This window comes from Amphibalanus amphitrite, unplaced genomic scaffold (assembly GCF_019059575.1).
Source record: "Amphibalanus amphitrite isolate SeventyFive unplaced genomic scaffold, NRLGWU_Aamphi_draft 000175F_arrow, whole genome shotgun sequence".
Lineage (NCBI taxonomy): Eukaryota > Metazoa > Arthropoda > Thecostraca > Balanomorpha > Balanidae > Amphibalanus > Amphibalanus amphitrite.
The window spans coordinates 145,912-171,813 of NW_024881670.1; the positions used below are offsets into that span (position 1 = coordinate 145,912).

General features: G+C 49.3%; 1 protein-coding gene across 1 annotated transcript in view; it reads left to right on the plus strand.

Annotated features, from left to right (window-relative positions):
* Positions 1 to 25,902, plus strand: part of LOC122383871 — a 74,008-nt gene that overhangs the window by 42,219 nt on the left and 5,887 nt on the right. Inside the window, exons 7-10 of the mRNA XM_043370680.1 lie at positions 6,752 to 6,921; positions 17,109 to 17,290; positions 19,836 to 19,938; positions 23,655 to 23,822. Coding sequence (XP_043226615.1) covers positions 6,752 to 6,921; positions 17,109 to 17,290; positions 19,836 to 19,938; positions 23,655 to 23,822 — 623 coding nt within the window. The remainder of the gene's footprint in view (positions 1 to 6,751; positions 6,922 to 17,108; positions 17,291 to 19,835; positions 19,939 to 23,654; positions 23,823 to 25,902) is intronic.

Here is a 25,902-nt window from a genome sequence, read left to right on the forward strand (position 1 = left end):
CGGATATCAATTTGTGGTGAGTATGGTCTGATGGCTGATACTGGAGGTCGTGGGTAGGATTGATGTTGATGGTTTGTCTTAGTGATTGACCACGGTACACTGGATAGTTGAGCACTTAGTTTTGAGGATACTAACCCACGCACGGTTTCGGTCTAAATTTAACGGTTACCTGGACATCACAAGGGGCGACCATCTGCCCAAAAGGCTCCCCAAACGACGGCTCTTGTTTTCCTACATTCTGCCGCCGGTCTTCTGGTAGCGGTGCAGTCATTTGCGTTTCGGCGTAAATACGGCCCTCTGAAGGTAATGGGTCTAGTGTGGTAAAACGGTTAACGGCCTCGGACCATTTCGGAGTGTTTATTTTTGCCCTGAAAACCAATTTGATCGTCGCTAGCGACCGCTTGGCTTTTCAACAGGTCCGAATCAGCTCAATAATGTGATTTCCTGGTCCCAAGCAACGCTTTCAAAGTATTGTTGAAAATGATACACCATTTTCGGTTTGCTGTTGGTCTGGATTGGATAGTTGGGATAGTCTGGCTCCCGAGTTTCAGCGTGTAATATTTGTTGGACTTTTTTATTAAAGCCGTTCGTTACATTGTTTTTAAGTTAACAAGTGCCGCTTAAAATTTGCATCCATAGCAGTCCAACCTTCTAGCTATTTTTCTCAATTTATTTGAATCTGTGTTTGTCGATTTGGCCTAAGATGGGAAAACGCCCAATTGTTACCAATCCTCATCGAAGAAATGCTTACAAAATGTTTTATTTAACAACGCTATATATACGATACATGGTCAATGACGTGTGTGATAAATTAAGAAAAAAAACTAATGATAACGAGGCCATCTATCTTCATTGCAACCAAAATTATGTACTGTTTGCATCATAACATTTATCAAACACCTCGTTGCAACTTTTGCCTTTCCACACCGATGCTATGCTCCTCGCCAGGATCCGCCCACGTCTCCAGTTCCGCACCAGTAACGTTTACGGCACTAATGCGGCTCCACTGGTGGGTGCGAGTGTTGTCACATTCGACCGACCACCCAGCCGGGCAGTCGGCCGACGCACACTCCTCTGTTGTTGCTCCCGCGTCGGACTCTCGCCGCCGCTCGTGGAAATGCCAGCCGGTTTTCTCCTCTCTTTTCTCGCTCCGTGCTGGAACGAGCCATCGGTATTCCGCCGTCACCCGCAGACCAGGCGCCGCGAGAGAAGAAAAAAGGAGTGGAAACGGTTCGTAATTAAGGAAAGTTTTACCATATGGGCGGAAATGCCGTTCAAGCTAAATATGATTTTTATTGTTAATGAGATTTGCGCGGGTTTAAAGCTTTTATTAGCTGTGAAATGTTATATGATGAAGCCACTGGAAAATATATGATGCATATTTTTTAAGTTAATGATTTAGTTATTATCGTAGTCTCCTCGCTTCAAGACGTATTATTGAAGGAATGCTACTACACTTCTGATTTATCGCCGTTGTTGCGCTGCTGCAGTAACCAACTTCGGCAAACACACGTACTGGATCAGTCGTCGCCGCACGTTCTATTCGGGTCACGGGTGCCGACGATAGTTCGTGACCTGTGTCACTGAGTAGCGAGCGGGCCGCGGTCGGCACACGTCGGCTGCGACGCGGGTTCCTCACACAGGACAGACACGCTCTGCTGACGACTGACCATCGATGTCGACGGACAATGGAGCAGGTGGTCGATGGTTAGAGAATGATGGCTGGTAGCTGATGGGCGATGACTGATGGCTGGCGACCTGAGACTGATGGCTGGCGGCGACGGTTGTAGGCTGAGAGTTGACCGCAGTGACGCCTGATGGCTGACTTCTAGCGGCTGACGGGCGCCAGCCATGAACTTAAATCCACCTAGTCGTCGAGTCGCTATCTCTTCGTCAACCTACATGATTCGTTATCAACCAGTCCTCTACCATAGCCTTCCACAATCGCTGCGTGACCTGTATTGCTAGCCTGGACCTTACCAGCCTCTCCAATCCCATCCAGCCACCTAACTTCGTTGGAATATCCAAGCCACTCCTCTGAACCTATTTGAATATCGTCTCAATGAGTTCGTCCACCGGTGCTCCGAGATTTCCTGCCGACGCTGTTGTCTGGCCGGTAGATTGGCCCTGACGAGCAGCCGCCTCCAAGCAGGTCAACTCGATTGACCGGTGACCTTGTCTGGCTGTGAGAGCTGCGGGCTGGCGGCGGCGGCGCCGGCGGTCTCTGCTCTGGATGTGGGGGCAGTGGGCGGTGGGTGTTTTTTTACCCACTGTCGGCAGCGGGGATCAGCGGAACGCTGAGTAGCACCCACTCTGATGAGAGGGATAAACCGTGCTGATGAAATGGGCTGAGCCGAGCTAGGCTGGCAAAGATGGGCTCTGGACGGCCTCACCCAGTGGAATTGGGCACGGACGAGCGGAGAGCCGATTTAGACAGGTTCGTGCCGAAAGATTCAGTCCAATCCAGTGGCTAGTTCAATCCAACCCAAACCAACCTAACCCAGACCAACCCAGTCCTGTTATTATTTTCACCAGATCCCATTCGATTCGAGCCAGAAGGTCGCCGCTCAACCCGCTTGACCCCGGTCCGGGTCGATCTTTCCGGCAAAGTTATCGGAAATGTCGTGCCGCTATGTGACCCAATCAGTCCATCGACCTTCCCCGCGGCCTTTCGCGTTTCTGTCTGCCCTGCCTCGTCCCATTCCGGCTCTCCCGTTGGTCCGACGCGGCTAGAGGATCAGTCCGCCATGAGCCTGACAAACGGCGGCGGATACGGAGTCAGATCCAGCCGAGATGACATGGCCTGGCCGGCGACCGCGCCGGCCTTCGCCATATGTTATTCGGTGTATCAGAAGAATGGTGAATGTATTCATTACTTAGCTGGGTTTGTCTATGAATAATAGCGACACAATATTACATCCACTCAATCAATTTGCTTTTAATTAACTGTATGGTGGTCTGTGACATTTTTAGGTGAGCAGTTACTCATTTCCACCGCTTTCAGTCTCAAATTGAAAGCACAAAGAAGCCACAAACCTGTGCTTCTGCGCGGATTATGTTGTCGCTTTAGTACGTCCACGGTGACGTTTGTGCCATGAAGCTCTCCAACGCCACCCTCCTCAAGATGGATGGTGCGCGCCGCACAGCTTCCTCAGCTGAGGGTCTCGCCTCCGCCCCCGCCGCTTTATCGAGCTGCCTGAGCTCGTTCGGCGAGCTGCCGAGGCTCGACCGGCGAGCTGCCGTGGCTCTCCTACCGCGCAGCTGGCGCCCGGCGCCCTGCGGGGGCGGTGGTCAGTTATGAGCCCACGATAACCGGCGATGATGACAGAGTAGGGAACCCTGACGGCACGCTGTAGCAGAGCGGCCAGACAGGAATTTGACCATTGTGTCCGAACGTGATGGACCGACTCGGCCGCAGCAGGAGGTGCGGCGGTGAAAAATGGACAAGCAGCGATTTATGTAGGGTTGCTTCAGCAAAGCCCAACATGTATCCGCTGGTTTCATGATGGGCTTCAGAGGAAAATGATGTTGATGGCCTGAAGGGATTGGGTGCTCTGATGGCGATAGAAGAGGCTAGGAATGAATCGTAAATCACATTGATTTCCGCCATCGATTTCCAAAGACATTTTCTCAATCCTTACTTAGTCACTGTTAACCTAATTGATTTAATTAAATGACTAGAGTGGGTGGGGAAAATGATGAGGATCGGTGTTAGGCACTGTTCAAAATCTTATCTTTCTTGTTGTGAGTGTTAATTCATTTTCATTAAAGATTATATATTTCAGGATACCTACCTATGTGCATTGTGCAGTGTGCACGTCCTTAATTATAGACAACTGTTCAATAATTTTCTAGCAGGCTGACTGTTCGGCTTTTTCTAGTGCTTTCTCCTATCCGTTTCCCGGGCACGATTTTGGGGCCCAATATATAGCACCCACGTATGATACTTTCCCATCTGTAACGCCGATCGATGCTGCCTATCGCCCCCTGTGCGACGATTACTCACTGCAGGTCACCTGGGGTTGCTGTGGCCGCTCTACCTGCGCCCCCTCCATCTGTGATCGGTCAGCAGGTCAGAGCGATATCCCCAAGGCCGCGCGATCGGTCAGCCCTCAGACCGATGGGTCTTTTGACCGATCGCTCCGCGTGTGCTTGGTAGGAGAGAATCGTATATTGATTCAGGCAAATAAATGATATCAATGGGTCCACTTGATGCCACTTCCTTTGGATAACTGACCTCGACATTCATCATATAAATGTATCCAATGTATCGTCGCCGTGCGTCTTTTGAAATCATATTTGCTCCGTCGCTGGTTGTCTTTCCACGGCCCTTGTTGGTTGTCCAATCCTTTCAGTGTTGTCAGTTAACGTCAAGGCTCCATTGTCAACTACTTATTCGCTTCTTGTTTGTAGGCACCGCTGTGACCGGTTTCTTCAAATGGTTGTCAAAGGTGTCTTTCACTCCCCAGTGAGCTTCACAGAGAGATGAGAGGCGACTGAAAACATGTTATTTTCGAGCATGCTGCTCTTTTGGAAATTGGCCTGAACTGTTCCCTAATTTGATTGTGAGATGACAATCATTGCTGAGCAGAATGTGAAAGTATGTACTTTTCCGACAGGAAAACAAGGATTTTTGGATAATGAGGTTAATCTTTGCGAAATTTGAGTGTCTCATTGAATATTGCCACGATGGCTCACTGCTCAGCGAACGCCGGCCAGATACGCTTAATTAAATAGTCTCAAAACGACAATCTTTTGCTATGTTCTCTATCTATCCATTTTTTTTTTTCATTCATGCACTTTTATACCGTTTCATCATTGTTGAATTTCATGGGTCGTGGTTCAATCTCTATTCATGGGTGAGATAGCTCTTATGTCCGAGCCAAAACAGCGATCAAAGATGATTGAGGTCCGTGCTCTACATAGATTGATCGATCCGGTGGCAATCCGACCACTATTAGGTACAATTTAAATCATAGCTAACAGCATATAAATAATGAGTGGAGATGACGAGCGCCCTGAGAAAGGAAGTTCTATCCTCCTGAAGATACCGCTACAGCATTGATACCGTCGGCTCCACGGAGGACGGGCAGAGCTAGAAACTCCGACCTGTTGAAGTTTATAGGGTTGTAACTCCTATTGGAGCGCCGCGCTGCCGAGCCTGGGCGTGATTGATGGATCAACTTCTAGTTTTGTTCATAGATGGTGTCGGCAGTAAATGTCTGAAATTGTGCCCTGGGACGCAAAGCTCCCGCCTGGCGAGGTTTATGCGTGGTGTGCCGTGTGATGAAGCATTTTAAAAGGGACGCCTTTAAAAAGCATTTAAAAAGGGACGCCTTTCAGCCGATGAAATGACTGATTTTGATGTGGAGAGAATCGCAAGGTAGCACAGCATAACCAATATGATATTAATCAAATAAAATACCCGGCATACGCATGTGGTCTGAAACCCACTATTGGAAGACCATTCGCCAACCAATTTCTGACCATTACGTCCTAGTTCTAGCGACCCGTCTTTTAGGTCTGGTGTTGACGGAAGGATCCAGCCTCGCTCGGGACTGGGGTCGATAGAGTACCCCCCCGCTCCTACGCAGGGGGGGGGGTGACGGCGGACTGTCCGTTGCGTGACCGAGCAGTAAACCAGCCGTCGGGCAGCGCTGTGGAGGTCGTAGGTCTCCGGAAGTCGTTCAGGATCAGAGGCAGACGTTGCCGTCGCCGCCGCGGCCCGGGCGGATTATGATTGTGCAGGTAATTAGCGCACGGTGGCATGAGGCTGACATCGACCGATGCGACTTATACAGGACAGGTCATGGTCGGTGAGTTAATATGTAAGGCAGGCCACGCTATCATAGTGGTGTAGTGGTCACGAGTGAGGCAAGAAAGCGCCACAAGTTGGCTGTTGCAGAGAAAGAGAAAATTGCTTGAAGACAAAGATTTATGCATATGACACGCCAAATATAATATCACGTTAACCCTAGTTATTGTGTTTTCCGCACGTCGTTTTCCTTGTTGATACAACTAGGCTGATAATGCTCGCAACATCATCTTTGGAATAACCCTTTACATGCAGCCTCACGCATTCTACTGACGGTAATATACATCAATGCACTTCACAGTGCTAAGCCCATCAAACAGAGTGCTGACTCCATTACGCCTCAAAGAGACATCCCTTTGAACACGGGGCGGCCGACGGCTTTCGGTGAGCCATTATGCTCGGGTGCGGTCGAGTCTGTTTGCTGTGTAGCCTAATGGGCGGCCTCGAGAGCCGACCGCCCTGCCGAGACCTCCTTGCGACCCACTCGATACTGGTGGGTAGGAGGAATGAAGATCGCAGTCGAAGGACTGAGGGCGGGTCCCGAGGATGGTGGGGTTATTCGATATGTCGGCGGTACACATGCGCAGAGTGACTGGTGGTGGGTGTATGTGTGCAGTGGGCTGGAGAGGGTGCATTGTGTGATCCCGTTGACCTGTGACCTGTGACCGATGCAAAGGATATTAGATCTAAGAGAAGTCTGTCCAAATATGGTTTTGAGCTGTGCTCTGTAAGGTGCTCTGTAAGGTCATCTGTCTTGAGCTTTATGCTCCGTTTCTACCCCGTTTTGCGATATCTGTTGGTGTCTCGTATCTGTTAGGGATCTGTTTCTGGCACTTACTTTTTAGTTGTCCGTCAACTGCTGACGGCTATGATTTTCCCGCTCTGCGTATCTCTGCCGATTCCCGTATGTGACCGCCGTCGTCCTGCCATCCACAGATGACCGGATGCCGGGCTCGCCCCAGCCGGGTCAGTCGCCCCTGGTCAGCCGGTCGCCGTCCGTACAGCAGCAGCGCCGATCGGTGGTCAGCCTCCCCGGAGCCTCGGAGCCCGATGACGAGGTCGACAGGACGACCACCAGCAGCCAGCAGGGAACGCCGACCCTGGGGGTGAGTGTCGGACTGGGGAAGGGTGGGGTTGGTGTGCTGTAACTCCGCCCAGGTCCTACACGACACACCAAACCCGTGAGCTACAGAGCTACATGAGCGCCAAGGCGAGAGTTTATTCCTGTGAGTCATTTTATTAGTCCGACTTACCAGGCTGTCCTTGTCGCCGCGTACAGCACTCATTCCGCAACTAAATGTGGACACTACGAATCGATCGTGGTAGCGACGGGCTTCAGGCCAGCGTCGTGCATGCTTCCGTTGGAAATCGTAATTAAACGCTTTTCATATGCATACATGCTTGTCGTCACTCACAGGTCACGAGGTTAAGTATCATGGGGTTGCATCGATGGGCGATATCTAAAAAATTATAGCGGGTTTTTTAAACTTTATCATAACTTCGATTAATTCACAACAGGTACCCAAGTTTGGCTCGCCTGTGGTGCGTCGTTTTTTTTTTGTTGTTTTTTTTTGCTATAGCACAGCAATATGGGTCCTCTCCAGCAAGTCTCTGGTAGATATGAGCTGATGTAACATTTGTATTGCTGAATTTCATGTTCAAGGAATCCTACATATTGCTCAATGCTATTTTTATGATTTTTTCTTGTTTTCTTGCTAATGATATTCTTTCTTTCCTTTCTGAGACATTTTCTTACGACGCACTTACCTTCACCCGGGTCTAGTTTGCAGCAGTGCCGATTCACAAAGGCACAAAGGCGTTTGACCGTCATCTCAGTTGCCGACCCGGAAGAAACTGGAGGGTCCTGATAATTAAATTTCGATAATGAGCTCTCTATTCTGGTCCCAATGGAACGTGCTCTGGCAGTGCATATTCAGGAGCTATTTCGAAAGAGTTCTGCTGCCAATTCTGTTGCGCTACCAATTCTGTTGCCACCCGGAAAAGAACGAACACTGCAACGCATACGTGTAATGACTTTCATGAAAGAGTAATTATCGTGTAGGTGACCGCTTCCTTGTAATACGAGCCAAAAGTACAAGTAGAATGACTTCCACCGCCGTAAACTATTGCGCACAACATGTCTCTCGTAACTATACATTGGGCCGTTGCGTGAGGCCCGCCCATCGGATCGGTGCGGGAAAGTGTTCATCTGGTCTTCACTGATGCTCTGTGCGATCGGCAGTCGTGTCTGCCTAGCTCACCGCTCTGCCGTCGGCCTCAGGCGCCGACATGTCGCCATAAATAACATACGAACCCCCAAGGAGATCATGAATTCATGCTTTCACATTGGCATTCGTTGGATAGCAGTCCACTGGCTATTGCCGTTTCTGAGCTCGGCTGAATTTCGCAGATCGAACACGAACCGTTGCATTTTTACCATGAAGCGACCGGCACGTGCATCGGTTGAGCGAGAGTCCTTGATTGGTCCTAAATGCATCCTGGTATACAGAAGATCACTTCTGATGCATGAGTTCCCGGAATTTACTGTCAGAAAGGCGATTGCCAGCTTTTTGGCTGACTGAGCGCCATCTAGCCAGGGATGACGATCGGGTCAATCATTTAATAAATCTGTATTCAGTGAGGGCTAAATTTGTCACGCCATGTCCGCCGTATGATGATATTACAATACAGACAAACCAACCACGAGTGTTCGGGTTGGATGGTGCCATGAAGTCAACCAGCTCAGGGACCAAACATGCCGTCTGTTCCGACATTTAGCAACTCGACATTGTGACGGCTGGTTCTCTGATAAGAGCGGGCCGGGGTTCCAACTCTCGACGGCTCGACAGGGCGATAGCTCAGTGACTAGACAGCTCGACGGTCCGACGACCTCGATGGCTGGACGACCTGGCAACTCGCCTGTGTAGTCGCCTCGGTGCCTTTGCCTGAGATGTTCAGACACTAAGGCGATTTCAAGGACCGAATTAGGCCTGGAGCATTCGTGGACTAGATGAGAAAACATTGCTCTTGTCAGTAGCTTTAGTTGAATATTTAAGTGGCTATCTACCTGGAAATGTTGTTCACAGACTCGTTCGAATTTTACGGCCGCGGATGCTGGAGTGACAGTGACTACTTAGTGGGATTACCATTGAATATTTCAGGAGAATAATTAATCTCCCTAACTAGTTTGCCTCGTTTGGATGAACTTCAGCCTTTCCGTTCATCCACTTCTCGCAGACAAATTATAAAACTTAACTTTTCTGTGGAGCTGAGGCTCATCTCTTTGAGAGTTGACACTCGGTGTAAGCAAAACTCATCAGCGAACAGACGTTGGTTTGCGCTGACCCTGATGACACAGTGTCACGCTCTGCTGTGACCTCGGTAACCTGGTGACCTGGGTGACCTGACGCCAGGGGGTGGGGCACAGGAGTGATCAGCGACCTCAGCCCCCTGCTGATGCTCTCTCCCACGACCTGGCTGCAAGGGCGGGAAGAGAGAGTGGAATAGCAGTGGTGTTTCACTTTCACTGGGTCAGGCGCGATCGGTCGGCGGCACCCGGGGCGATTTGGATATGAGAGTGATCTGATTGGAAGATAGGAATGGTCTGATCGGTAGATTTTGGGCAGATTGGGCGATAGTTAGCCGCGATCGGGCGATAGTTGGCCGCGGTCGGGCGATAATTGGCCGTGGTCGGTCTTGATGGCTAACAAAGTCATCACATTTCACGTGCTGTTTGAAAGTAGGACCAACAAAACTGACCAATGACCGCATCAATAATCATTGGGCATGTTGTTTCCACCAAAATATAAACCTGTTCATTTCATTACATATAAGATGTAAATCGCACGAATCTTTTATTTATCAATTTTAAGCCTTAACTGTTTTGATCATAATATTCCAAGACATTCCAAGACTTCAACGGTTGAAATGTCTATCATACGAATATATTCGTGCTTTCCCACTGGCTGCACATAGGTCGTGTATCTCTGGCATATAGCCGGAGTTTGTCTGACCTTGACTGTAATTCCTTCGTGCTTCAGGGAACAGGCACAGCCTCTGGGTTTCCCCAATGAGGACCCAATTGTTCCAGCCCCAGATGACTGTTAGTTGACCTCCATCTCCTGCCGAAGTTATTAGCTGTATGACCTCCGAGCTCTGATCATTGGCTCTGTGATAGGGGACCTATGAGAGAACTCCCCGCCGGGGTTCGATCGATGCTCGGAAAATGACATAGCGTCAGGAAACCACGAAGGTCCGGCTAGGTCGCTCCGTCAACAGTTAGGTAGTGCTCCATCCACTCTTGGGGCACTGCGCTAGAGACAGCATGGGTGAGCTAGATGAACACTCGGACATTAAGAAGATGCTAAGATGTTAGATAAGCGGACTTGCACTAAAAAGTGATGACCTGTTAGGAACAGATCTGCTGTGTTTACCCCACAGACACAGGCGTCGGAGCCGTATAAAAGCTGCATGTTAGCCTGTCACACAGTCAGTGCATTAGGATGTCTGTGGCACGTATCGGTATTCTGTTCGCGGCAGTCCTTCACACAATACCCTTCAGGTTCCGCTACGCTTCCGCGGAGCCCTCACCAATCGGACGAATCGAGCCGACCGGCGAGCCGCTCAATGTCCTCTCACGCGCCGACCGAGTAGCGGTAGAGCGCTCACAAAAGCGGGGGGATTTGCTTCTCTCGCCGTCGATCTCGAGAGTGAGCGCACCAGGCACGTTCTCGCTCTGTGTGAAGACCCGCAGCGCGCACCATCTCGCCGGTTAGGTGGCTGGGCAGCGATAGGAACCAAACGAACCCACTGACACATTCGCCGTGGTAGACTGGGAGCGTTCAGTATTCATTGATTAAGCCGCCGTCTCTAGCGCGGTAGGCGGCGTTTTAGCGGGGCTTTGCACGCCTCAACAGTCCCCGCGGCGTCTGAAGTTCGTCTGGGTCACCGGGTCAGCTGACCTTTGCCCTGAGGCGATGCTCGCGGTGTCGGGGATGCGCTAACCGCGTGGGTGGGTGTCTCTGCGAGTTCGCTCCATTTGGGACAGGTGCGATGATGGTTCCGAGAGGCTGTCAACCGGGTTTCGGTGCCCTGAGGATGGGAACGGACCGATTAGCGGTCGCTGGAAAGTGAAAAATGCAGTGTTGGAATTCATAAGATACCTACTGAGCTGTGGGAACTCGGCATGAAATGATGAGGTTCTGGTGTCCTCCAAAGGGGACTGGAATTGCAGTCTCCAGGACTTCGTGCATACTTCAGTAACAGGTTACTGCTATGGCTATCTTTATAGGAAGTTGGGATTTATTTTCCCCGAAGTGAATCCTTTCCGTATTTGGAATCCTGATAGCATACACACTTTGCTGAGGCACCCTCCCACGCATACCTGATACTTACGTTCTCATGCCTATGATCCCGTCCCTGTGTTTCTTCACATTGATTGCGCCACCGTTACCAAGCACCCTGTTTACGAGCGACATCGGCCCCATATAACCGCAGTTGCCGAAACCTACACCTGATTATCGCCACTATTATGGTCATTTGAGCCCACCGTCGGCAGCCAAGGCTCCGGCGGTTGTTCGTGACTGCGGGGCAGTGCGCTGAGCGTCGCACCGCGGCGTCGCGGAGGTAGGCTCCTCGCACAGTGCTGGTCACAGCCCTGGCCGGACCGGGCTGTCGCGCCGTCCTCGCGCTATCTTTATAAATTACCGTCTGATGACCATCTTCGGCGAAATAGGCACGGGTCGGCAATCCTCTGTCCATTCGGCGGTAACGATTCGCCGGCAATGGCCTTTATTCACTTAGTCCAAATGGGCGGCAGATGGCGCTCACATATAAAGCCGGAATGAAGATGGACCTGGTTACTAGATGCACGAGATGCTTTCTTCAATCTGCAGAAATGCGATTCCCCACGGTGTCTTTTAATTCAACTTTGGAAAGTCTGAGCGTGCCTACAGCGTCCACGTTATTCAATGACAGTAAGCCAAGTTAGCTGTTGTATGCATTTTGTTGTTTGTGTGTTGCATCCAATTGCGTTTTATGTTCCTTCCGAGGATTTCGAATAAAACTTCTTATTCCACCCGGGAGTTTGTTGACCTGAGTTCTAAACATTGTTCCCAGCAGTGTTGAGATGATAAAATATTTTGTACAACCTGAACATGAGAAAATCAGGCTTAAAACGGAATGACAATGCTCCACTTCGTGTTAGTCAGTTGAATACGCGAAATAGAACATCATACCTAGTGCTTTGGTTTTACATGTCAGTGTATCTGCTTTTCTGTAAGCATATGCAAATACCGCTCGATATCTGGCAGTGTTATACGGGAACACTTCTGCATTAAATTATGTTGATCACATTGGCTGGATCTCTATTTTTCCCAACCGTCACCTTCTATCACGCTTTCCGTGACAATGGACGAGGAAAGGTGCGCTTTTGTTCGTGTTTGCCGGGATCAGATCAGAGAGTTGGTTGTAGCGATTGCGCAGCTCCCACTCTTGGCCCAGATTTCTGAGACGGCCGCACCCCGGCCCGCCGGCGGTAGCAGCGGCGGCAGACCTCGCGCACTCCGACCTTCCTAAATCAGCCACCGGTGCTTCTGACGATGTATGTAGATACAGCACTCTATGACGTCATAGGATCTGAACGGGTGACGTAATGCGAGGCACTCTGTTGCAGCTGTAATGATAAAAGAATGAATGCTGAATGTAGTGCGCAGATGTTCTCAAAAGGTGAAGCTGCAGAACAAGTTGCTGATTTGATTGGTTGGTAAGATACCGTGAAATAATGGTTTCGAGGCATTCCATTGTCACCATACTGTCATAGTATTTGCACTTAAACATAGATGTGACGCTGCAAACGGCGGGGTTTCGTATCAAATATCAATGTCATCACTCTGTATAAGACATGCATCCATCGTCATTTTAGATTGCACCTTCTCTTTAACATTTTCGTTTGTCACGTTGTCAGTTGCATGCTTTCTCGAGTCACGCTTCCCTTCGCTTGCTCGGTAGCTCTGTTTCACGTCCCACCTCACGGTCGGACATCCAGTGGTGGCCGGTCCGTTTTGTGTCCTCATAAATGGGTCACTGTCAGACCGACGGCGTCAGCTGCGCCTGACTGGCCTCCCGTGAGAACTAAGTCACGAGACAGGCCTCCACCACCGCCGCCGCCGCCGGCTGCGTTTGTCGTCTCATTCCCAGCGCCACTCACGGTCACGGCTGGGCACATGTGACTTTATCACGACCCTGCACAGTCACCGTGTTAGGAGGAAACATTCCGCGACAGCCGGTTGGGTAAATCTGGCCGCAGTGGGCTAACGGGATCCGGGATAAGCCGTGGCCGATCGTGCTGTTACGAAACAAACGGTGGCACGGAGCTAGCTAGCAGCGGCCCGCAGCGGTTGCTGGGGCTTCTGGTTGGCCCCCGCTTTTGCGCTTTTGAGCTTTAGGCGACAAGGGGTATGCTGGTTGGGTAGTGCTACCGTGACCTCGCGGTGGAAAACTGCTTAATCCACCCGCCTTCTTTGCCGCTCGAGTCACACACAAGTCGAGGCCATGCGTAGCGCCATGATTAGTCGAGCTTCTGTCCATTGTCCAGTGTGACATGGTCATTACTGACCGGTGAATTGGGGCCGCCGGAGACCACTCACTCAGCTGATAAATTACATTGGACTCGAAGGAAATTGGGGGCTAATTTTATCGCCATTTTCACAAAAGGCGTTCTTGAGGCCCATGGTAACCGATACTTAACGATACTGTTGTCGTAGCCTCATAGAGCATGTTAGTGAACGGTGTGATAGGCATCTTAACGAATGTGAACCAAGAATCGTCTGACTTATTCATTTGTAGTATTGGATTGATTTCTATATTTTAGCTGTTCAGTAGATACCATTAGTTGCCGTCTTAAGGTCATTGTCATTGGCCGTTGATAAGACTTATCATTCGACTGCATAATTCCGTACTGCAGGCAGCCATTTTGCAAATTACTTTAATCCAGTAATTGCCTTCAGTCTATTATGTGCCTGAAATAACCTTATTTTGGAGGCTGAAGACTTCCTAAGATTATATTCAACGCAGCCTAATGCCCTTAAACTGCTGTCGGTGTGGCATTTGTGCTGGTAGCGCGTCACAGCTTTTTCATTTCTCACCTTGAGTACCGCTTATTACTGCTGGACGCGGATGTAAAAAGTTATATCGTCATGTTTTTAAGTTAGTTTAGTTTAGTTTCATTGTTAAATCATCCACAGGCACTCACCCAATGACGGATGAAGTCGTCATAATAAAAAAGCAATAAATTCGCACCGTACCAAGACATGCTAAAACATGGAAGACACGACACACCTCTGATGGTGCTCAGCAGCACTCTTGATCTCTACAGATCAGAGCTCTGGTGCCATATGTCGTTTCCAGTGATACGAACGAATGAATACGCCCTGGTTTTATCTCTGGTCCACATTTTTTTTCCGAATGACGTGACTTTCGCCACTTCCGGCTTGTGGAGCTTGGTGTGTTCGAATTTTCCTTTAGGACACACGCTTTGTCAGACCTGGCATATGTGAAGTTTGAGCGAGAAATGCGGACACAGTGAGGGGACGCCTGAGAAATATATAGAACATTCTGGAATTCGTTATATGGAGCTGGCCTGAAATCGCATCGTCCTGTGGTGTCCCCATGTGTCTTTCGGGTGTTGATTCGGTCGTCGCTCACTAGATGGCAGCAGAGGTAGACGCCTGAAGATAGACTGTACCGCATGACTCGACTCCACCAGACAGTCACGGCAGTGTTCGCACATCATTACACCGAGATGCCATGGTTACTGCAGTGGATTAGAGCTATCTCTGTGTAACTGTAAGCGCATATCACACTCCGTACTCCGTAACTGTGACATAATTACGGCTCCTCTTCCCCTTTCGGCCGTCTAAGCGTGTCCGTTTAGTTACCTGAGTGGCTCGCGGCCGCGGACGGTCACATTTGGGAACTCCCAACGGCTCGGGCGATGGCTCGTTTGTTGCTCTGTGGGCGGAGAAGCCCTGGTGGCAACGATTGGTCTGCCAATTCGGACTGTGTGTGGGTGGACAGGGCCAGGTGTGGACTGGAGTGATTACACCCAATGTCGGCCCGTCCCAGCCCGACCCGGCGGCGAGCGGGTGGGAACGTGGGCGTTACATGGCGAATATTGGCTCAGGGAGTGTCTAGGGAAGATTCAGACCGAGTCTAGACTTTGAAGATAATCTTTGTAGCAATTGTATTATTAAACACTGCGAGAATAGTTAGCAGATTACGATGAACATTTTCATTGTTTCTTGATGAGTAAGACGTTCTAACAATTGCAAGAGATTTTACGGTTAGTTTATGGAGCTCAGCCGAATTGGAGGCTGATATGGAACTTATTATGCGAGCCTTGTTATCCCAGAAGTTCGTTGGAGTGAGTTGTATTAAAATTTCACATAATCATAAATCACAAGAGGATGATTCTTTAGGCGAATTTCTAGACTGTCCGTTTGATCTTGACTAAGCTACTTTTCCTAGTTTATTTATACTGAACAGTAGCAGAAATAGATTAACCATTTAGTAACATAAAATTCAGGTCGAACTGATGTTTCAAACATTCAGTTCCATTACAATCTTCTCTACATATATAAGCATCAGTGTTGACTCTAGGTTTAGCTGGTATATTGGTGCACTCATTCGCCACCTAAACAACATGTCTTTCAAATATGTATGCTTAACCGCTTAGTTCACCATCTATTAAAACAGCGGTTGCTAAGCACGAACGCGTCAGCTTTAACGCAATGTTTTCCTTTATCTTCCGTCAGACACGTAATCTTCTTCCGCTCTCCATCTTAAATATTTCCGGCGTTGGGTGCCAGTGTCGGTTCTGCCTTGTTTTCCTCAGAGTTGGGGCGGCAGGCGGCTGCTTCCGTCTGCCTCCCCTCCTCTCCCTCACCCTCCCCGCTCTCCCTCGCTTCTGTAGCTCACCTGACCAGGTGCGGGCGGGAGTCGGGGCTCCGCCGTGCTCCCCTCCCCTGTTTTTGTCGACCGGACTGGGGTAACCGAAACGGCGCCGCCTCCCGGCCGGAAGGCTCAGGTCGTGCAGGTCAGTGTTGAGACGGTCTCGGCTCGGCTCACACTGCACGAGCGCACGCGACGTGACCGAACTCGGCGCCGAGTGAGACAGCGTCGAGCAGCCCAGCGCCGCAGTGAGGAATGATTCAATTATGGCGCGTGGCGTTCCTCTCGCGGCGAGATTGTGTCAGCGGGTGGCGACGCTCGGCTGATGGCCACAGGCGCTCCGCTTCTACTGATTGTTTATTGACCAGAGGTGACAGCGGCGGAGGCCTCTGCTGCGACTCTGTCCGGCTCGGCGTTGATCGATGGCGTGGTGACAGACGGGTTGTCGTCGGAGACTCCCACGCTGGGGACAGCTTTCTCAGGAGATATCCAATACGCCGTGTTTGGGAGAGCGCGGTGTGCTGTGTTGTGTATACAACGGGAGATGATGAATGCAACGAGGTACTGGTAGAAGACGACAAGGCTTCTTCATCCTTTGCATTAAAGTTTCAGCCAACACACTGTGGTGACAGCAGCAGGCAAAAAGTTTGCGTTGTTTGCAGTACTTACAACCAGTTAGAAGTTGGTCTTAACTCGGACAGGTTGTGTCAACAGAGCATTCAAATCTGCCACCCTTGATGAGCAGCTTTCGTGCTGGGCATTAATGAAGTTAGGACAAGATACCAACTCCATCGCTCAATTTACCCAGAAACTGGTTTTTCTTGGCGGACAGGTGGTAACTGCCTGCTTCGCAGATTGTCAGGTCGTATTAAACCACAAAACTTGCGAGTAAGATGGACATGATCGTTGACCGCACTTATCGACGATGAAGCACACTGCCTAATTTTGCTGAAATGTGTCAGTCCCTCTCTCTCTCTGTCTCTCTCTCTCTCTCTCTCTCTCTCTCTCTCTCTCTCTCTCTCTCTCTCTCTCTCTCTCTCTCTCTCTCTTCCCCCTCTCTCTCTCTCTCTCTCTTCTCTCTCTCTCTCTCTCTCTCTCTCTCTCTCTCTCTCTCTCTCTCTCTCTCGAGTCGTTTGCCTGTCGTTCTCTGGCCACAGTTCGTAGTTTGTTCCCTCTCTGACCGTCCCTCCCCCTCTCTTTGTTTCAGTCCCGCAGTGGCTCACTGCTCTCGCTTTGACCTTCTCTCTCCCTCTCTTTCTGTTTCAGTCTCGCAGCAGCTTGTCTCACTGTTGTCTTTGTGTCAGTCTCGTCACTCTCTGACCGTCTCTCCCTCTCTCTGTTTCAGTCGCGCAGCGGCTCACTGCTCTCCGTCTGCTCGGCCGGTGAGGTGCGGTACGGCACGGTGGCCGTTCGAGGTGACATCCAGCTCTCGGTTCGCTACCTGCCCTCGGACACGGCACTCGAGCTTACTGTGCACCAGTGCCGCAACCTGGCCGCCGCTGACGCCCGGCGCAACAAGTCCGACCCGTACGTACCCTGCTGACCGGTCGAACGGGGCGCTGTTCGGCTATCGTATTTATCAGCATGCTGCCAGCTTGCGGTGTTTTTCGTCATATCATTGGTGAACGACACATGTTGTGTGCGGTTGCGCAATGAGAGGCCTAGAAACGCCAGTAAGGAGCTTCCATATTTGGTAAAGCAGCAGCATGCTGATAATCAAGAAACGATCCCGAACAGCGCCCGGGCTGGATCAGACGGCCGGCGACGGCTGGTCGGCTGGTCGGAGGGAGTTGGAGGGAGTAGGTAGTGTATGTACTTGTGTGGGAGTGCCCGGTAGGCGTCCTTTGTCTGCCTTATGGCGTACAATGTGACGGGTATGATGCAATGCGTGTGGTGGCGACGTCGCCTTAGCCTTGCTGAACTAGGGAGCTCGTTGCTATGCATTGGCTAGGATGTATTTTGGAGGCGTGGCACCGTCACCAGATGCGATCTCCGCGAACTCCGGCAAAAGATAGCGGCCGTGCCTATTCTCAGCTGTTGCCCGGCGGAGCTCTGCGCCGCCCAGTCGCCACGAGTGAGTCAATTATACTCGGAAATGTAGAACATAACACTCAGTGGCTCACATAGAGGTAAATTGGATTGTTTCTGGTGTCATTCAGGGAAATCCTTGCCACTGTTATTTGTTTATAAAAGGAATAGCAGACCAAAGCTGGTCTGTTTTCCTTGCTGCTTTTTTCTTCTATCGACCATGTTGTTGTTGATGGAATGTTGCCGGGGCGGCCGTTGGGTTGTCGGTTTCCTCGGACGAACGTGACGTTAGTATGATTAGTTGTGTGGCAAAGGAATTAGCTCGTTTACCGTTTGAGGTTAAGCCTTCGGTCGCATGAGGATAGCTCATCGTCATCGACATTCTTAGGCTAGCTCTTTGATCATCTGAGGATAGTTCGCTGAGTGTGTGGGGCTAGCTAGTCTGGCGTCTTGCTGACTGTCCGAGGTTAGCTCGGCTACCGTTCTAACACAGTTCTGCGGCATTTCTGTAGCCGTTTCAAATTAATTGGTGGTCGTGTCCACAGTGCCTCCTTCCAAATTGGTCTCAGGCAGATTGATACCACTGATTTCAATTCAGAGCTCGCTGTTTGCTCAGCTATCAAGGCGCTTATTGGACCGATTCCGCAATTTAATAGCCTGTTGGTGCATCGTTCATTCGGAACCTAAGTTGTCACTATAACTCTTTTTGCTGTGCCCCGCGCTCGTGTGATGGCAGTGCAGTCGGGCATGTATTGCAGGATCCCGAAGGCAATCAACGCTTTTTTGTCCACCAATCCAGAGGCGGACATATTTAATGACAGTTTACGTGCTTTTAAAACTCGTGTCACCGCATACGTTTTAACCGTGTAGTTTTTTGCTCACCGATCTCACTTTTGTTTTGTTTTGTTTTGTTTTGTTTTGTTTTGTTTTGTTTTGTTTTGTTTTGTTTTACTTTACTTTTATTGTGTTTATTTTTTATGTGTATTCTTAATTTCTCATCATTCTGCTGATGTTCATTATTACCCCCTCGTGCTTCATTTGCACTTTTATATGCATCTTTTGATGATTCTTTTTATGCATCATGTATTTTAGCACACATTTATCTTAATTTTCATTTTATAAAATAGTTGGGAACTGCGGGCTGTGATGCGACAGGATGATGTTTACAATGTGTCTTATACTGTTAAACTGTTTTTATGTTGACTTCGCCTGTCAGTGGGGCTTGTCCCTGTTGGTGATTCTGGTAAATAAATAAAAAAATAAAATAAACTAGCTGTTATTGTTGCTTGCTTTGGACGCGTTCGATACCGCCCCACAGCGTTTGCTGCGGGGCAGTATCGATACTCCTACTTGATAGAATGCGAACGATTAGTAAAGGTATACGAACAGACAACCTTTTTGGGGACGTGATAGAAATACCCACTATCAACCCACCGTGCTCTGTGGCTAGCCATGACCTCAACGGCGCGCCAATTACCAACCCGATTCCGAGCCGTCAGTTTTGGTATGTCGCCACCCGCTCGGCTCCCCCCCCCCTCCCCCGCCACGTCGCGCCTTCCCTCCCTCTCCCCCCCCCCTCCCCCGCTCATCCACCATTCCCCACTGATATGCAGCGCTGGTGACAGAATGCTTCGGCCACGGTCCCTATTGATTAGTCGTCATACCCACTTGGTTCGCGGTGGCCGCGGCGGCCGCGGTGGCGGCGGTGGTGGCGACACTTCCCACGTGATGCTATTGGCCTGGGGTCCCCGGCCGACTGATGGGGCGACGGCGTGGTATGCGGTCTTCAGCGGGCTCTAAAGGTCATATGTTGGCTGGGTTAGGTTGGTGGAGTGCTCTCACGTCTCTGTGGTTAGTGGATCCTAATTGTGTTTGGTAGACGTTGGGTTCTTTAGTTTGTTTATAGGGCTTTAATAGTGTTCGGGCTCGTATAAAGCTTATTTAATCGAACTTATAGCTGTGTGGTGAATAAATGTATACCAACATGCATTGCCCATCGCATCATTTGTTTCCAGATTGACATTTGTTTTGGCCTTTGTTCCAGGTACGTGAAGGTCTATCTGCTCCCAGATAGATCCAAGAGCGGTAAACGAAAGACAAAAACAAAGAAGCATACGCTGAATCCCATGTTCGAAGAAATCCTCAAGGTGAGAACTCTCGAAAAAATGTATCTGTATTCTTCATTACATTAACTATTTACGGTGAGAAGGCACTGTAATTGCGAAATTGACGCGGCTTCTTACTGGCAGACCAAAGAACGGAATTAGCGAACATGCAAAGCGTCTTATACCCACTGTTGTTCGAAATCTATTTACAGCTTTTACGCCAAAGCAATCACCAGGCACTGTGGTCAGGCTCGTCTATTTATGCTCTTAGTGACTGGATCTGCAGGTGTTTCGGCATTATTTCCGAGAGCACTTTATTCAGCCTCGTACTCTCGTAAGTCTCCCACCAGCCACCTAAGCTGGCGAGAGCCGAGGGCGTGGGTGGGGAAGGGGGGGGGGGGCTCGTAGGACGTAATGGAGTAGCCTACGGACCAGACAGCGTTATTTCCCCTGGTGAAGGATCTGAGGCGGCCTGGCCCACATTAGCGTGGGCGCCGAAACGGTGGACCTGTCAGAGCCTGATTCGGCGCTGTGCTTAGCGTAATAGTGAGATACAGCGACATAAATTGACGCCTTTTCTGGTATTGGTATAGATGGTTAAATCCGGCACCCGTGTGACCAGTTACTTTCCGTAACAAGGTGCAAACAAGCTTTGAGTTACGGTGCGGTACAAATCGATGTAGCGAAGTTCAGCGATGTGCTAGAATATGCACACAATTCATAGCAGATTGGTACCGTAAGGTGGGGCTATTTGAGACAGTGGGGCTATTTGAGACAGTATTTAAAATTGCTTTGAAATAAAAGCCACTTAAAATTTATGCTTAATTTTTTGCTCAGACGATTTACTGCTCGATTCCACACCTCACTGAGCAAAAATATCACACAAAAATCAAACGATCTTTATTTTATAGCGATTTTAAATGCTGTCTCAAATAGCCCCACTGGCCCACTGTCTCAAATAGCCCCACTTTACGGTATGCGAAAGTAAAGATAAATGCACAAGAGCGTGCAGTAAAAAGTGGTTTGTTGCAGCTCGATGAAATGCCGAACACGCCGCTTCGAAATACTGAGCTTTCCTACCTATATGGCGCTTCGTCCTTCGTCCTACCAAGGTTCGAAGCGGCAGAAATACAGCTTGCAGATGGATTGAAACGTCCTATTGCGGTCATAGTGACTTGCTATTTCAATCACCAAATCTGTTTTTTTTTTCTTTGTCTAGGTCAGACCTTGCCTTGTTGTCAACAAGCGTTGTTGTCGCCCTACCCTACTACGTAATATTGGAATGGCCGCTGACAGCATTGTCGGCATTGCCAACGGATGGAATTGAGGGTGCCGGGAATGCCAACAATTTTACCGGAATGTGGCACATTTCAACGTGAAATGAAACTGCTAGAGGAGACCAATGCAAAGACGAGAAAGCGCAGTTGTAATAAGCCTGCAGATGACATTGCTATGTAAAAATGAAAATGGAAATTAAAGTTAACTTTAAAAATGAAAAGTGAAATTTCGGCTAGATTAGCCTCTCCTCTTGTTAGTCGGACGTGCAGCGTCGCAAGAAAGACTGTCACTTTGACTTGGCTGGACGGTTAAACGAAAAGTCCTTACTCTGGTCGACTTATTGCGATAGTTCAGAAATGAGCTGTTAAAGGGACCCTCCCACCTTCAAAAAAGTTAATGAATTGGCATGAAAGTGATGTCGCTCGGTTCAGAAAGAGCGAAAACGAATATCTATCAAATTTCATCGAAAGATATTCACGGGTTTTCAAGATATAAGACTTTTACTTTTGTTTACATTTTGGGATCTCCGCTGTTCCTAGCAACTTTATTTGAAAGTGCGGCACTTGTTGCGCGCCAAGCGGCATATGCCACCGCGTGCTACCAAACGTTTTAGTAAAAGATTTAAAATCGTTAGAACTGCGCTGACGTCACAAATTCTAAGGGGGCATTCCAATGCATTAGCCCCTTAGAATCCGAAAACTGCAAGTTTGAAATTCCATATCTCCGAATTAAAGCATTTTTCGATGTTGTGAGTGCCCAAACCGGTATTTTCAGGCCATGGCCACCAATTTGGCTATCTCAACTCAAAACTAATGTTAAGGTGGGATGGTCACTTTAACCCGCGCCCTGGTGTGGGTCTGAGCCACCTTCGCCCTGGTGGGGGGGGGGCCAAAATGACCCCCCCGTCTAACTCGAAAACGAAGAGGGCTAGGAAGACGCGGAAAAAAGCAAACGAAAGCCCATAACAAGTACGTTCGAAAGTATTTCGGTCATTTTTTCGCTAAGGTCAATATTGAGGTCGCTAGAGGTCATCATAGGTCAAATTTCAGTGTTTTCGGTGTTGCCGGACATATTCCGCTGTAGCTCGGAAACTAGAAGAGCTAGAGAGCCGCGGAAAAAAGCAATCGATAGCTCTTTTCAAGCTCTTTCGCCAAGGTTCGTCAGATTTGACCTCAGCTCAACGGTTTGGCCTACAGAGGTCATGCAAGGTCAACTTGGCAAATTTCGTTGAAAATGTTTTTAACTATAGCATGCATTCACGAGAAAATAGAGAAACGATTCATGCACCATCGTGCTTGGCTCGTCGAGACGCGTCGAATGATATATAGTTTGACCTCGAAAGGTCATTTTGAAAATTTGACCTCAGGTCAAGGTCATGACCTTACCGAAATAGGTCATGCTGCATATCATTCGATCCGCATTGACGAGACAAACACGATAAACGTCGAACGGAGTCTCTATCTCTATTCAATAACAAGTAAGTGCAGAAAAACCGCTGGTGACCTCTGGTGACCAGGGAGATGACCTAGCGTGACCTCAGCGAGGTCACAAGCAAATGGTTTCACATGGGCTGTGATTTGCTGACCCAAGACACTTCAATAACGAAATATAGGAACAATCACGCCCGATTTAGCTGAAAAACAACTACTTTTCGATTCTCCCATTGACTTATAATGGGGAGCAGCGATGACCTGACCTGACCTTAGGTCACATTTATAAAAAATCCGAGATAGCCATTTTGTAGAGCTGGGTGACATCTTCAAGTACTGTAAATTTTACATCGATCGGATAAAAGCTGTGCCTTTGAGAGAGCTTTGAACTTTTTTAGAGGTGGTGTCAGTTTTGGTGACCTTGTGACCTGACCTGACCTGACCCGAACCCCTAAAAAAAGGACATGATGTAAAAATGTTGAATAAACAGCTATACAAAGTTTCAGGGCGCTAACTCAAGTGGTTTCTGAGTTATCGCTGAAAAACCACAGGGGGGGGCCAAAATGGCCCCCCCCCACCAGGGCGAAGGTTAAGTGTTTAATCACGTCGTGATTTAATCGTGGCTTTGTCGTAGTTTTCATTAGTTTAGAGTCGTTGATTTGCCATCATGTACGATATGTGATCGAGCTTTTTTCTGTTCTCGCCCCTCTTCGTGTCTGCTGTATCCCTCACATCCCTAGTCTCATGTGTTGTCTTACCCACCACTTCAGTTTAGTCGTCTAAGTTTCTCTCCCTCAGAGGCCGGCCATCATGTACATATGTCATCTGCGGCACACGCTGTCCCTATCCCGTGTGTGTAACTATTTCCGTACTCCTCACACGCTTCTCTCCCTGTAAAATAAAAATAGCAAAAAATAACTTGTGTTCTATCTCCCTGTGTGTTCCCTGCCCATCACTTACCCCTGCGCTGCGTGTTTATAACCCTCACACGTCTCTGCTCCCTATGCTCCGCAGTTCTCTGTCTCTCACACGTTACCTCTTCCCCTGCAGTTCCCCGCCGCTCTCTCAGAGCTCGGTGGCCGCACTCTGTGGGTGACTGTATGGCACAGCGACATGTTCGGCCGCAACGACTTCCTCGGCGAGGTGCTGCTGCCGCTGGCGTCCATCACCCTGGATGACAGCACTGCAGCGGCCTCCTGGCACCCTCTGCAGGAGCGGGTGAGTGACATGGGTCACAGCGGCACGGCCAGGGCCTCCTGGCACCCTTTGCAGGAGCGGGTGAGTGACACGGGTCACGGGTCATGGTCACAGGTCATAGAGTCACCCTGCTATGGCCTTCTGGCACCCACTGCAGGAGCGGGTGAGTGACACGGGTCACGGGTCACGGTCACAGGTCATAGAGTCAGCCTTCTATGGCCTTCTTGTACCCTCTGCAGGAGAAGGTGAGTGACACGGGTCACGGTCTTCTTAGTGACACGGGTCACAGACACGCGTACGATGAAACGCTCTTTATGGCACCTTCTGCAGGAAAGGGTCAGTAACATGGGGCACGGGTCACGGTTACAGGTCATAGTCACCCTGCCACGGCCTCATGTCACCCACTGTAGGAACGGATGAGTGACACGGGTCACGGGCACGACCTCTGGACCGTCACGGGTCACAGACACGGGTACGGACGGAGTTTAGCCCAGTCGCCCACTGCAGGAACAGGTGAGTGACATGGGGTCACGACTACATGGCTGTGCCCTGACGGGATCAATGTTACACTACCCAACTCTTGTGGAATTAGGGTTACAAAGCTGAACATTGAAGGGGTCACGCTCTCATGACTGAAAAGAGCCGATAGTTACACGGTTGATCTGGTTAATCTGTTGAGGGATAGTGGTTTCACGGCTGAGTTCTCGCGGGAAAATGTTAACACGGTTGAGCTATTATAATGAGGTACCGGTTACACGTTCAGACTCTCGTGAGAATCATCCAGAAGCCGCGACCTAGTCGGCTATGTCGCTCATTTCCGGTCACTCGGTCACATTCAGACGATTTTAGGATCCTGTCAAATTTAACCCTGCTCCTATTGAGACACATTCCGGCTGAATTCATTCACCGCCATTCGTTCAACCTATGACCGCAATTTAGCGAAGCGTCCATTCGACGCCATCTGAGCCTTTCATTGGATAGTGGAGACATCCGGTCTTGGACCGTTCAGTGTCTCTAATTGGCAGTTAGTGCGGTCTGCAGTCTGAAGGCAGCTTGTTACGCTGACGCGTGGGTGCCCCGTGGGACGGAGGTGGCACCTCTGAAACCGCAGGCAGAAGCGCTCGGCGTGCTCTGATTTACCGGTCACGATCTGTCTTGGTACACTCATGGCGGTGGTGCAGTTGTCAGGTCGTTAGTCGGACTGAAACTGCGGTGGGTGCATAGGCCGGAATAACGACGTTCGGTTTCATGCTGATGTGCATTGAGGGAGATGAGTAGTCGGTAAGTAACATGACTCGCAATTGTCGGGAATGTAGGAAAACTGGCCTTGTTGGGTAGCTCATGTTTGAAAGCGTCTGTAAGTTTTACGATCTTTATAATCTATTCATAAATAATTGCCTTGTTACACTGCAGATGAAACTATCCCCGTATGCTAAGCATTTCAGGCGCAAAGCATCAAAATGCATCGGTGCATCGATTAGCCCATTCTACGCAATAGTTCTTGAGAAATATTTCATAAATGGATTGCCCATTGTGAGGTAATAAAGCTAAGTTATTCATCCTTTCGAACATTCAAACAGACAATGCAAAGCTCATCACGACCTTTGTAAATGCCATGTACAATGGATGTCTACTAATGCTATATCGTGTGCCACTACTCTTAGCTGCTCGGATCGCAAATCCAATGAATCTCGCTTAAAATATGATTATTGCGGTAAAGTTAGCAAATGTCCAAAGTTCAAATGAATTTCAGAAGTTTGCATGAGCTTGGCATATGCATGCTCTAGTCTTTGTTGCTGGCATTTTCGTTGATTCTTTCGAAGATAGCTGCTGTGATCTCCGTAAGATATTAATGGGAAGTTTTCGGTGACTTTCAACCCTGAGCTGACCTTCCCGAACAGTCAACGTCATTCAGCCCATTTGAACGTTATTTTGGAAACTGATCTAATGATCTTCATTGAAAAGGTCACGCTCAGCACACCATGACTGACAAGGTAATGCATGACCGTTGTCTTTTATTCGACCTTTGTTCGATTTTGTCACACGACATGCTAGGAAACTGGTAACAACGACAACGTTTGATGCCTAGGGCTCTTACCTA